Source organism: Temnothorax americanus, unplaced genomic scaffold (genome assembly GCF_048541705.1).
Source record: "Temnothorax americanus isolate GAGA-0224 unplaced genomic scaffold, ASM4854170v1 Scaffold20, whole genome shotgun sequence".
Classification (NCBI taxonomy): Eukaryota; Metazoa; Arthropoda; class Insecta; order Hymenoptera; family Formicidae; genus Temnothorax; species Temnothorax americanus.
Genome location: NW_027509339.1, coordinates 1,774,782 through 1,787,849, shown reverse-complemented (window position 1 = coordinate 1,787,849; position 13,068 = coordinate 1,774,782). Strand labels below are relative to the sequence as shown.

At 35.5% G+C, this 13,068-nt stretch overlaps 1 protein-coding gene and 1 long non-coding RNA gene across 2 annotated transcripts in view; one reads left to right on the top strand and one right to left on the bottom strand.

Annotated features, from left to right (window-relative positions):
• Window positions 1-1,632, top strand: part of LOC143897398 (uncharacterized) — a 33,100-nt gene extending 31,468 nt beyond the window's left edge. Inside the window, exon 3 of the long non-coding RNA XR_013256908.1 lies at window positions 309-1,632. This is a non-coding gene — a long non-coding RNA (uncharacterized LOC143897398). The remainder of the gene's footprint in view (window positions 1-308) is intronic.
• A 2,355-nt stretch (window positions 1,633-3,987) lies between these two features.
• On the bottom strand, window positions 3,988-13,062 carry LOC143897508 (phospholipase B1, membrane-associated). Its single transcript, XM_077406221.1, has 9 exons — window positions 12,598-13,062; window positions 10,897-11,236; window positions 8,499-8,608; window positions 8,056-8,260; window positions 7,666-7,842; window positions 7,395-7,554; window positions 6,964-7,123; window positions 5,794-5,945; window positions 3,988-4,540 (listed from the first exon to the last, which is right to left on the bottom strand). Exons 2-9 carry the CDS (start codon window positions 10,999-11,001, stop codon window positions 4,362-4,364), a joined length of 1,248 nt encoding a protein of 415 aa, XP_077262347.1. The 5' UTR covers window positions 11,002-11,236; window positions 12,598-13,062; the 3' UTR covers window positions 3,988-4,361.
• Window positions 13,063-13,068: the final 6 nt, after the last annotated feature.

The window sequence follows — 13,068 nt, the reverse complement described above, 5'->3', positions numbered from 1 at the left end:
CAAAAATTAGACTTTTATGATACCTTTGAATTTTTAATACTGCGGGTTACAATTAAATCCTCAAAATAACTGCTACATTTCTCAAATTTTTTTTGTTAATAACTTCTGAATAAACAATAAGCGCGGGCTGAAACCTTTTGAAGGTCACTCAGGAGGGTAACCTTGACAACATACTAAAATATCAAGGTCATCCAAGGTGATCCCCTCTATGTGCACAATTACCTATTCGTCTTTTCTGGACATCCGCGCACTCATTTAAATGTACCGCAAGATCTTCATTTAATTCTTTTGTCTTTGATTATTTTTAGAGGATGAGATGATTATAAGCTTTGAAAGGAGAGAGAGAGAGAGAGAGAGAGATATGATATGATATGATTTATTTTGCCCAAGCAAGGCTAAAGGGCAAAAATAAGATACAGTGCTGCAGTACAAAAGAAAATATATGCGTGCTCTCCCTCGCATATGAGACAGACAAGAATGAAGTAGCGAAGAACTGGATACCAAAGTGTCCAATAAACCAGCGAAGTATAATTCTAAAAACTATAGTATAACTAAGAACTAACGCAACTTAACTAGTAATATATACAATAGAACTAATAACTAACGCAACTTAACTAGTTATATATACAGTATAATTATGTAGTAAAGAAACAACAACAATAAACAAGAAGTACTGGAGAAAACAGAAGACATAAGTAAGAATGTTACCCTGTTTCCCGAGCAAGCAAAAATGCTTGGAGAAGATTCATAAAGGTAGGGAATGAGGAAGTAGAGGTGATATTAACAGGAAGGGAGAGAGAGAGAGAGAGAGAGAGAGAGAGAGAGAGAGAGAGAGAGAGAGAAGCATAGCAGTACTTTCTGTTTGAGAGATTTTTACTTTATTTAGTTTAGCACACATTGAGAGAGAGAAGAGAGCACACAGTGCAAATTATGTCATTTTTGCCCGCAAACAGCGTTTCACGCAATGTCAAGAGTAAATTACATAAGCGTTCTCAAAATTATATTGCGCGTAAAAAATAGGAAACGGTACAACATTTAAAATGTCGGAAGCTTTAGACAGTTTAGACCAGAATTGGGCAAGTTAATTTTTTTAAATTAATTATGAGTCAAGTTACAGTTAATAAGTTTAAGTTTATGTATTTTAAAAATAACTAAAAGTTAAAAATTAACTTATTTTTATATTAGCCAAGTTAAAAATTATTAATTTTTTAATTTTTTAATTTAACTTTTTACTAATTATAACTAGTTACTACCCAACCTTGGTTCAGACGAGTGGCCTACTAAATCTGGCTAAACTAGTCATTAATCGTCTTAACGAAGAAACAAGAAACATTTATTACGAATATATTATGTGTAATAAAATAACCGTATAGATTTTTTCTAGTGACGCATGTGAAGATCACAGAAAAAGGATTTGAGGATGCTTTCTTGCCATTCGTCGGGTTATAATCTGTTTCTTTTATTCCTCTTGCGCACGCGAGATTTCTCCCAACTGATCGCCGCAGGAGCAATTCTTTCGGACGATCGCGAAGATGAGGCCGAGATTGCAACCACTTATATTAACGCCTTGCCGCAAATGCACGCCACTTATACTGCAATCTGACACAAATACATTCCCGGTATTATAGTTTTTCGCCGGTGTAATGATTCCCTTAATCCGTGACGTGGTTTTTACGTGAAAATTCAACGCTCTCGAGATTTACGTATTGTTTCACATACTTTTTAAACAACATTATATTACGAGAAAATACTAAAATAGGTCAGAAATTTTATTTCTTGACCTAATTGGAACTGATTTCTTTTAACAAAAATTTACCTTCAAAAGTCTTCTATACTTTTAAATTAGCAATAAATAAAAACTTTCAAATATCCCGACGATTTGAAAGAAGATAATTTTAAAATACTCAAAAGATACGCGAAGTTTTGCACATCATAAAATAATCTCTTAGAATTGCCTTATATCTCCTAGAATTGCCACAAAGAAATTATGTAACAAATTGAACGTTGACTTATTACAATAGAGATAACAATTATATTTTATATTTTCTTTTGTACGTATATAATGATGATAATTCTGTGAACTGTAAGAACTGTTGAGAGTTTATATAACGTCACACAGCAGATCCTGCATGCTCTTTCCACGCGCTATCACTCTACGTGCTCTTGTTTACAGCTTATCGTTATCTTTGCTTCCACTTCGCAAGAAAGCTAATCACGTTCTCACACGAAGTGAGTATTTAGTCTATGAGATATCGCTTAGATTCGCGCAAAACTAAGTAAAGGATACACATTGCGTAAGAAGAAAATGTGTACGGGAAATACGTTTATATCTATCTAGGCAAACGATAATAAATTAATCAAATCGAGAAAGGTGGAAAGGAAGTTGTACCAAGCATTGAGACACCTGACTCAAACGGGCAGGTCAATGATCGACGATTTCGTAACGAAACCGCAGATCAGACGATTGAATTCGCTTAATTATCGGCGGCCTCTCGCAACCAGGGTCAAGTTCTTCGAAGATCATGCAACAGTTAGAACCTTGACGTGTCTCTCGCTCCTTTCGCGACCGTCGTGTTGCGTTGCGTTATACAGGTCGTAAAACCGCTCGTAAATTACTCGATGTCCTATATTTTAAATAAGCCTTCAAAATCACGTAATTTTTTTTGGAATTCCATAATGTCTGTCCGCAAAGTTGCACGAGAAAGTTTATTTAGATCGTCGCGTACGTAAAAAGTACGTTTTTACGCGCAGTTTATAACTGCGTTTCGGTCATGCGAATGCCCGAAAAGTCGGTTAGGGTCAATTCAAGCAGATTGGAGGACGCGTGGATGGAGTGGCGTAAACTTATTAATTATCTCGATATCAGCGAAGTCGACACACTTGGCGCGGGATAAGGAAACATAAATGTAGTGGCCCCGAAAGTTTGACGAATTATCGATGATACTTGAAAAAGTTTCCATGCGAGAAAGATTGAGTAATCCGTTAACTTAGGTCCTTCGTTTGAAGGAGTAACCTTGGAAAGGTCAGGAAGCAGACGACAACTTTCGCGAAGTGACGGAAACGGCCAAACATAAAAAAAAAAAAAACGTAGAACTTGGAGCGACTTAGAGGCAACTGAAAGTATATCAGTCTTCTAAAAAGTATATCAATCTTCTAGATCAATCGCTTTAATAAATGGAGGAGTCGTCGGATCTTGACGTGGCTCATCAATTACAAAGTTAAAGTGCGTGCCAAACAAACGTTAGACAAACAAGACAATTTTTCTTGTTTAGAAATGAGAATGGTATGAAATATTAATTATCTTTTCCATAAAGGAATACTTTTAATTTTTTAATTGCAAAGATAATTAACTGTGTGTGTGTGTGTGTGTGAGTGTCAGAAACAATACTTAAACTCCTAAATTTACTGTTTGCCTATAGTTCTTACAATTAGTGATATATGTATTTGTCACAATGGCAAAAACGTTCGGATGGGTACGGGGAAATCCCTTGGTATGTATGCAAATAAGATACTTCCTGACGCATATCTACATATAGCTCGAAATTCCATGCAATATATGATTAACCGGACATTTTGCTATACGTGCTGGACTTTGGACCCCGCTATAACAGGCATACTGTTCAAAGTCTAAACCTAGGCCACGAGGACTTTGAATATGTACCAGTCCAAAAAATAATTACTTGATGTGCGATTAGGAATGTGACTCTTTGGAGAAAAACATCGAAAATAAATTTCGTATTATTCTAGTTCAATGTGTGTTTATGAAAAACTTTTCCGACGCGTTTAAAATGCCATGTACAAACTACCTTGATAATGAAAGGATTGTATGAATAAATATATTACATGAATATATTTATTACGCAACAGTTTTTTATAGATTTGTCTGTAAAAATTAATCGGTTCTTTATTGAAATCTTTCTCAGAGATTTTTTGTTGAAATCTTTTTTTTATTCAAGTATTTGATTAGTTAATAATTTTTTATGCATCAAATTTACACATTTATAGCCCATAAATATTTCTCGAATCGCAAGTGTCATCAGATCGTACGCGATTACATTCTTCTGAAAAATATTCTGAAGAAAATGACAAGTACATTTAATTGTTATCTACTAGTACAATAAAACATCAATTATGCGAACGCATACAAATAGAAATTCTTAATTTACGTTAAAACTATATGTTATTATATTTATATTATTTTTAAAAATATTTCACTTTTTTCTCCTAAAAGTTTTATGCGAGTAATTGATAACAAATGCATTATCTCTCTCGAATAATCGGCCTCTCATTGCTGCCGCATAATAAATTCTTTCGTAATAATTTCTCTCGTAAATTGAGATCAATTACTATCGATCCTTATGCTATCTAGGTACAATTCCATCTTGTCTGCCGGTCATTCGGAAGAACCGCGTGTTGACGTTCGTGAAGATGTAGGGCGCGTTTTCCGTAGGACAGAGCACCTTCTCCAATATTCGGGGCAGTCCCTTTTCCGTTTTATTTCCGACCGGCTCCAGCATGTTGTTCCACAAAAGATTAGCACCTGAAAATAGACCAGAAGCGAATTTATATCACGCGGAAGAAGCGAGAATTTATACTCTTTGCGCATGTTTTATTCTATTTTATTTCCGTGTAAAACGATAATATCGCCAACAGTAGCTGGTATGACGTTTTCTTTCACCATGACTCTTGTTGACACCGTCTAAGAGGCGTTTAATGATATTTCTTAACCATCCACGCTCGTTAATGAACGCGCGCTCGCATTTACAACAAGCCAGCTGCGAGGAATTGATGATTATTTTATTGTCCGTGACGGTGTTCAAATGATTCATTTACTTTTAACTGAATCGTTGAATAATTATTAACGAATTGATCTTAGCGCAAATAGAATTGTTATATAATGGCAAGTTAACTTTGAAATATCATCTTCATATTATAATATCCAAATGCATTTATGAATATGAATATGAATATATGAATACGAATTCATATGTACGAATATATGAATATAAACGTGTCTAACAAAGTTAACAGCATATCTATTGTACTCGTATTTAATATGTATATAAAATCCTGAGGTGTTAAACACATTTTTTATACATTGTGTTTACGTAAATCATTTCGTATTAATTTTTCGAGCATAAATAAATAGTTATTTAGAACACAAATGAAATAACTATTTAGGGGTTGGAGATGGTTTAATTGAATATGATTAAAATCCATACATCTTTTTGAAAACTTTATGAGTAATGAATAATATAAGGAAATAATAATTAAACGTAAATGATCAAGTCGATGCACTGATGTTATTATATATAATGTCAAACTTAGTAATTTTTTTTAATTTGCATGAAATAGAAAAAATTGCAAGTTTTATAATGTATAAAGTTAGAAATTTTTACAATCTGTACTGCTATTAACTTTAATAATAGAGTATTTCAGTTGTATTAATAACGCAGTTTAAAAAGAATACCAGAACGAGACTAATCATTTTCTCTCTCTCTCTCTCTCTCTCTCTCTCTCTCTCACACACACACACACACACACACACACACACACACACACACACATTACATTACGAACGTACGCGTCAAGGTACGCGCACACAAAATTTCCTCGCCTAGTAAGATGCAACCGTTTTAACATTACGGCATTTTTTCCGATGACGATAGGCGCTGTTCAGTCGATAAATGCCACAAATTTTATAACGTCATTCAGTTTAACTTATTAATTGTTTCGCTCAAATAAGAACATGCGTTTATATGTATATCATGATAAATGTTAATCATCCCTTACCGAGTGCATGTCCTTTCTGACTGAAGTGGAAACAGTCATATGTGACCAGACTGGAGTCGATCGGCGGAGCACGATGAGGATCTGCGTTAGGTGCATTGAATAATTTAATAAATGGCTGCAACACTACGGTGAAGTCTGGAGAATTATCATATCTATAAAGCAAAATAACAATGTTTTTACTAAGTTTGTGCATACATATATATTCTATCAATACGAATCCCAGACAGCACCATGTCCAAAATCGGGACATAAGACGTCTTGGACAAGTGTGCTGTATGGGATGGATGTACAGTCGACGCTTCATATTCGTGGATCCGTTATTCGCGGTCGACATGTTCTGTGCCCAGACATTATTTTTCTTTATTCGCAGTAGATATTTCAGTGTTCGCGGATATGAATTACTGCACGTGATTGCATTTTAATCATTGCCGCCTATCACAATGCGTGCGCAGTGTTTTGTTTCAAAAAAAAAAAAAAGGCAAGCAAAGTATTTAATAAGTAGAAAAGGCAGAAGTTATTCAGTCTTTCAGTATGTACTGCTTCTGCACATCGTGTCGTGTCCCGTGAAGAATGATATCGGCAAAAGATAAAGCTGAACGCGAATTAAAAGGCAGAAATGATACCATGTAAAAGATATTGGCCACAAAAACAAGCTTTCCCACGATCTCTGTGAATTATTTATAGGAAACGATCGGTCCAATATAGAAAGAAATCTTATTTGTAAAATAGCAGAGGCAATGGATGATTACACGAATTATTTTAAAAAGCTGCAACGTGTAAAGCAAAATAAGTAGATTTTTTAAAACAATTAATAACTAAAATTATTTAAAATTATATGTTAAATATGTTCATACATCATATATTGCATATTTTATCATTTTAAATAAAAAATAACATTCTTCTTTTTTTCCCCTTAATTTAATTTTTCTTGGAACGTACATTTAACTATTCCATATTCGCGGTAGTTGTCGAGTATGTAATCTCTACGAATAAATAGCGTCAACTGTAGATATAACGTATCGCAAATACGATTTAAAAAGTGAGTATATCAAGCATAATAAAAAAACTTCTCCCAGGTACAATAAATTCTGACGAAATAAGAATTAAAAAAATTAATCTTATTGATTAAGTATAAGATACATTTAATTACGTATTGAACATCAATTATACCTTCCTGAGTATACTAAAGTTTCAGCGGCTTGCTGATAGAGTCGTGACATTTTCGACGCTGCGATCTCTGGTTGATTACCCTTGTGCATGCAGGCGCAGTAGAGGGGATGCAATATATTGCACATAGTACTTCGCGTTACTCTAACAGAGACTGTGACATCTGTTAAAAAATAATTATAAATATAAGCACATGAGTGCAAAATTCAAGTACATCGTAATTAATATATGTTGTAATGTATTATAAGATCATGCATTTTAAGATCTGTAATATAATTTAGAGAAAGAGAGAGAGAGAGAGAGAGAGAGAGAGAGAGAGAGTGAGCCTTAGCTATTAGAATTAGAAAACCTGGTAATATTACAATAATAATGTATACGTTTTTTCTGCTTACGTCTATATAAAATCAAAAATTACTAATAAAATATTAAATCACCTATGGCTGGAACCAAATTGACTAGCGTGCGGGGTAGTGCGATCCTCAAGAAATCGAGCGTCCTTCGTAAATGCAAGACGTAACGCAACGGCGAGAATTGTTGCGGAGCGTAACATTGCGCCGAACAAATGTCGTTAGCCCCAAATAGGATCGTAATAAGCTGGAAATACAGGAAATATGAATAATTAGATTCAAGGGGGAGAAAGAATCAAGGTTTCTTTCCACCGACAAGCGTATACGTAGCGATAAAGAGATTTACAAGGTTTATTACCTTCCAATGTTTCTTCACATTTATCTTCGGATTACTTTTAATTCTCTGCACCAGGATTCTCGCTTGGTGCAACGCATCCTCCGTAGCGGCGACTGGAAAGGCGATGTTCAGTTTCGCCGCGGTTGAGATAAACTCTCCCGTTCCGGTGGAATATCCTGTTAATTTGGGATTAAACACCTGCAACGATATGTCGTGATGATGAAGGATATCAGGTTTTTGTTACGCATGAAACATATCGTGCTATATAGAACAAAGAACGAACGTTTACTCTCGCAAAATTCTTTCGCTCGGTCTCTGAATTCTGATGAGAGATGCGGTGAAAGACCGGTGTAACGCGTGAACAAGACGACCTTGAGACATTTTTTGATATTACGTGCATAGTATGTATACCTTTAAAACATTGGGAAGAGTGAAGAACCGCCTCCAATCCCCTTGGCCTCCGACGCACCAACTAACTCCGCGCGCCTCGATGAAGGTTCCTACCGCAAACTCCTCTAACGCGCCACTTCCGGCGACCAAGGAATCGCCGAGACCACCGATCACATCGATGTCGCCCGGTCTCAATCGATGAACATTGTCTGGTATCGACAAGGACCTGTAATGCACGAGAAAAACGTTGGAATTATCCAGACTTGTCATTTATTTAAACTCATTTATCATTAAACGCGATGATAAATCGTATTTATTGACAATATTTATCGATGTCAACGAGTAGATGTCAACGGGAAGAAAAAGAAAGAAGTGAGAAAAAAATAAATGTGGAATTATTATCAATTTTCAAGCATTAAAGCCTAGGTTCAAAAGTTATTAATTTTAATTGCAGAGAGTTATACCTGCCAAAACGCACGTTGCAAGGGAACGGGACGTTGTCAGGAATTATAGGTTGTTTTCGTACGCCGCCATACCGTTCAGGATATGAGATTCCCATTTCATCAAATTTGTCCTAAAAATTATCCGTTATTTAAATAATTCGCATTTATTTTACACATGTTCGAAGGTGTTCATATAGACTTTATTATATTTAGATGTAGCTATAAATATTTGCGCGTGGGCCATTGCACAATTATGCGGAATTGTTTCGGGACAGAATATGCAAAAATTAATGCAATGTATGATTTCGTCTACGATTAGTTAATCATATCTTCTTATAAAATTTGCGCGGCCGAACGGTCATAACGCATAAGATGTAATTTCTCCTTTGATGAAGTTAGTGCCATGCGCTTTAATGTCACTCCGACCACACAATATCTAATTACGCGAGATTCGTATCTTCATTAAAGTGATATTCATCATTCAGATACTCGCTTCGGTAATCTGAGTTTGCGCAACTCGCGAATACGATTTACAGTTTGATTATATACATAATAATATATCGTAACTGTCACGATAACTTTAATTCTTGATAACAGTAGGCACAGTAGGAAGCATTTTTGTCATTAATTAGCTTGCTAAAGATAATATTCACCTTATTGATCGCTATCTGGAAGAAGATATGTAAAGGAATAAAAATTAATAAGGAATAACTACTGTAGATACGTGTACAGTATAAAAACCTAAAGATTTTATTTTCATATAATTACTGTTATTAGTGAATAATGACCAATTAAAATTTTGTTGTTAGCGAAAACGACCAATTAAAATTTTGTTAAATTTTCGGAACTAAAATTGTTACGAAGTCTAAAAATATTGTGATTGATGGAAGATGAGCAAAATTACTGTAACTGCAGATATTTTGGAAATATTCTTGCTAATTGTAAGTTAAACATGCTTGATTCTGCAAATACTCTGCGCAAATATGTATTTAATACATTATTTCAGTTGTAAGAATATATCCTCGGGGCAATCTTTTCACCTGGGATTTTTTTCTGCCAGAGCATTTAAGCCGGTGTCGATTAGCGCATTTAGCATTCGACACGCGTGTACACTCTTGCTTTCTTCGGATTTGCATTCCGCCGCGTCGCGTCACGACTTAAATACTGGCGTATGAATTTGTCGTGGTCATACCATCGGCCGAAAAAGGAACAACGTATTTGGAACTCTTTTAACTGTACAGTCGAATATGGTTTGTTTGTCAAGTTTTTAAAGCGCCAGTCTGTATACTAGTTATTTTTTATTATTACACATGATGCTGTGCCACGATGTCATTACGATACATTTTAATCAGTTTGTCTTTTTAGAATAATTTATTAAAAATACTTTAGCGTTTAGCTTGACTTTACTCTGTGAATTTCTAATGCCTATTTCGTGTTGAATTTTCATGAAGGAAAGGCTAAAGTGGTACTTACGAAATGTCGAAGGACGGATTGGAAATTTTGGAAAGTGGTATAGAGAGTGCAATGTTTAGTATACTTATAGGAACTCAAATGTGTTAAAAAAAAAAAACGGCCCTGAACACATCCGCCACGATAGGAGTTCTTTCCGCGGGTCACAAGGCCGACGAAAAGAAACGTTCCGGCCTTTCTCCGATTGCTCAGAATGCAAAGCATTTTTCTTTTCGAATTGCGTCCGCACTTTCTGGTTTCACGTAACGTTAAACATCCTAGCATCGTAATTCATTCTTATTGGATCTTTTAATAATAATTTCAAAAGTTTGCTACACTGGTAGTCGGACTGTATAATATTGCGTGTTACAGAACGCACAATGATTTTCGTACGTGATGTGATATACTACTTTTGCACGCAGGTTTCCGTGGAATTGGCGCGTGAGAATTCTCTGTTTGGCAGATTAATAACGCATTCATATTTTACTCGTTTCCGACGAAAATGTTTCCACGAATCTGGCGAGAAATTACAAAACGTCCACGTAAAACAAGGCCTGACTTTGACTCGCAAATCACGTGCGATTTCTCGTCTAGCACGGACGTACAGGGGACTTTCTGCATGCTAAAACATTTTCAGCAATCTTTTTGCAATAAAAAACCCTCACCTGTTAGCCATTGCCGAAGCAAGTGCAGGACCGATAACTCTCACTTCCGCTCACATGGAAATTAATATTATCGAAATAAGCTTCCCTCCTCGCGTGGCTTTGCTACGTGAATTTATATTCGCATATTTTCCCATTGCATATAAATAACTTTTTATTTGTTCTTATATAATACAAAATTATATGTATATCAATAAAAAAATACACGTGGTAAACGCAAAGAATGATTTGTAGGAAAAGAAAAGTATTAACAATTAATGTGAATATCGATCTGAAATCTTAATTCCGCAATTTCAATAACAACTTACCCTTCCCCCTTGAAATACGCTGCGCAAAAAATCCATGAAGAGATCGCACTTGCTCGGATGGATGCCAGCGACGATCAGGAGCAAGGAAATTATTTCGACTCTCATAATTCTTGGCTATTGGCGAGCGTTTCAAAAATTGGCTACCAAAGAAAGTCCCCTTACAATTTTCTTCAGACTTTCCTGTGACTTCGAGTGATAATCATTCCATGTTGGAAGATCTTGTTCGGCCTTTGACTTGGTCGAACGAGACTTCCGCTCGCCATCGGCGCGTTCCCTCCAATCCTACAATGCGAGCGTCTCTAATAGCTCTTCCGCGTCTCCGACTGAAGAGAACTGCAAACTTTGACGTACACGTACAGACCATTATTTACGCGTACATACCAGCGGAAATATCATATTTATAAAGCCGCGACCAGATTCTCGTTTATTTAACGGCGATCGCTCGTCGTGACATAGAGAGTTGTTTAGCTAATCTCTGTTGTCTAGCCGTCTAGCATAATCCTTCGTGCGATAGACAATTTTCTGACCAATCTCTTCTCTCACTGTTAGATATAATAGCAAAAAATTTGCAATCTGCAGGTCTTTTTCGCTTAAGATAAAGTGCAGCCTTGCCTGTATTTTTTCCAAGCGAAAGTCTACAACGAAACTGTGCATGTTTAAAATGTCTTTAATTATATTTTAAAATATGATTAAAAACGCCAATTAAAATTTAAAAAATTTAATTTTTTAATCAATTTAGAAAAATAGAGAAAATATTAATTTTTTCCTGTACATATTATCTATGCCGACAATAAGATTGGTTTGGAATGTGAATATTACGGTATGCAATGCGTTTTGTAAATTTAAAGACGACGTTAAATCGGTAAGATAAAAAAAGCATTTTCTTTCGCAATGATATAATAGTCGCGATGAGTCTCAATCCTTCGTAGCCTCATTAGCTTCGTTATCTATGAGAAAGTGAACGTCTTCCGGTATTTTGACTAAATTTGGTTTAGCCCTACATAAGCCGTTCGATTAAACGCACATTAAATTCACATTTCTTTTTTACGTCACGTTCTGACTTACAACATTAATTATATAATATATCGAAAATGACTGTTCTCTCAGAGGGGGGGGGAGGAAGAAAGAAACCGCTGTCACTCAATTACTCGAACGAAACGGAAATGAACGACGAACAATATGTTTTCGCATAATTTTACAAAGATATAAAAACCGAAAGAGTCGACAAAGACTTTGAAAGCGTCGCTTTACGGAATCCCCTTTAAGAAACATAAGGCACACTTTCGCTGATGTCTAAGTTCGCGTTTCAGCCCCCTGGGCATTTTCATAAATCACTCTTCACGCACCTTTAGAAAATGCAATTTGTCATTTGTTATACACAAAAAAAAAGAGTAGGAACAACATCATAAGAATATCGGGTTACGTATGTATACACAAGTACACGGGAAACTTTTTACTGTCACTAGAACACGCACATGCATTTAAAAAAATCATTTCCGCGAATCAAATGTAATTAAAACTTTTCTAACAATGTGTTGGTTAAGTATGTTTTTAATAAGTATATTTTGTACAAACTCAACTTATTAATTTTACAATACTGTAAATTATCATATACGGCATATACAATATACAATGTACAATATTGTAATTTACGCAGCGGATACATTAAATATATGAACACATACATATATATAAGTATACCTTGCTTTCCGATGATTTCTTATTCCGCATCATTACAGTCACGAGATCAATCAAACGCCGTGTAACTCTTGTTATCTTCCATCTTAATTATATATCTTTGTTCACTGAATATATAATTCTCGCGTCTAAAATTGACCCTTCCAAGGCACGAGACGTTCAATAACTAACATTTCTCTCCTTTCACGTAGAAACTATCCGTGTCATTATTCACACAGGAAACGATAAATCAATTATTATCTAAGCACCAAACTGTCGCGCCGAATTTGTAATAAATCACGCTGCTTTCGAATTGTAAAAATCTTCGCGATTTGTCAATTACGGGAAAGAGGCTCCGCCGATTCTCTTCGCCGGTACTACCGGATGACACTGCTAAACATGAATGAAGCGTGTCGAAGAAAGACTCGCTCCTATGCCCATCGATGTGATCCTCCCCCCACTTTTGCGATGAACATATTTACGGTTCCCCTGCAT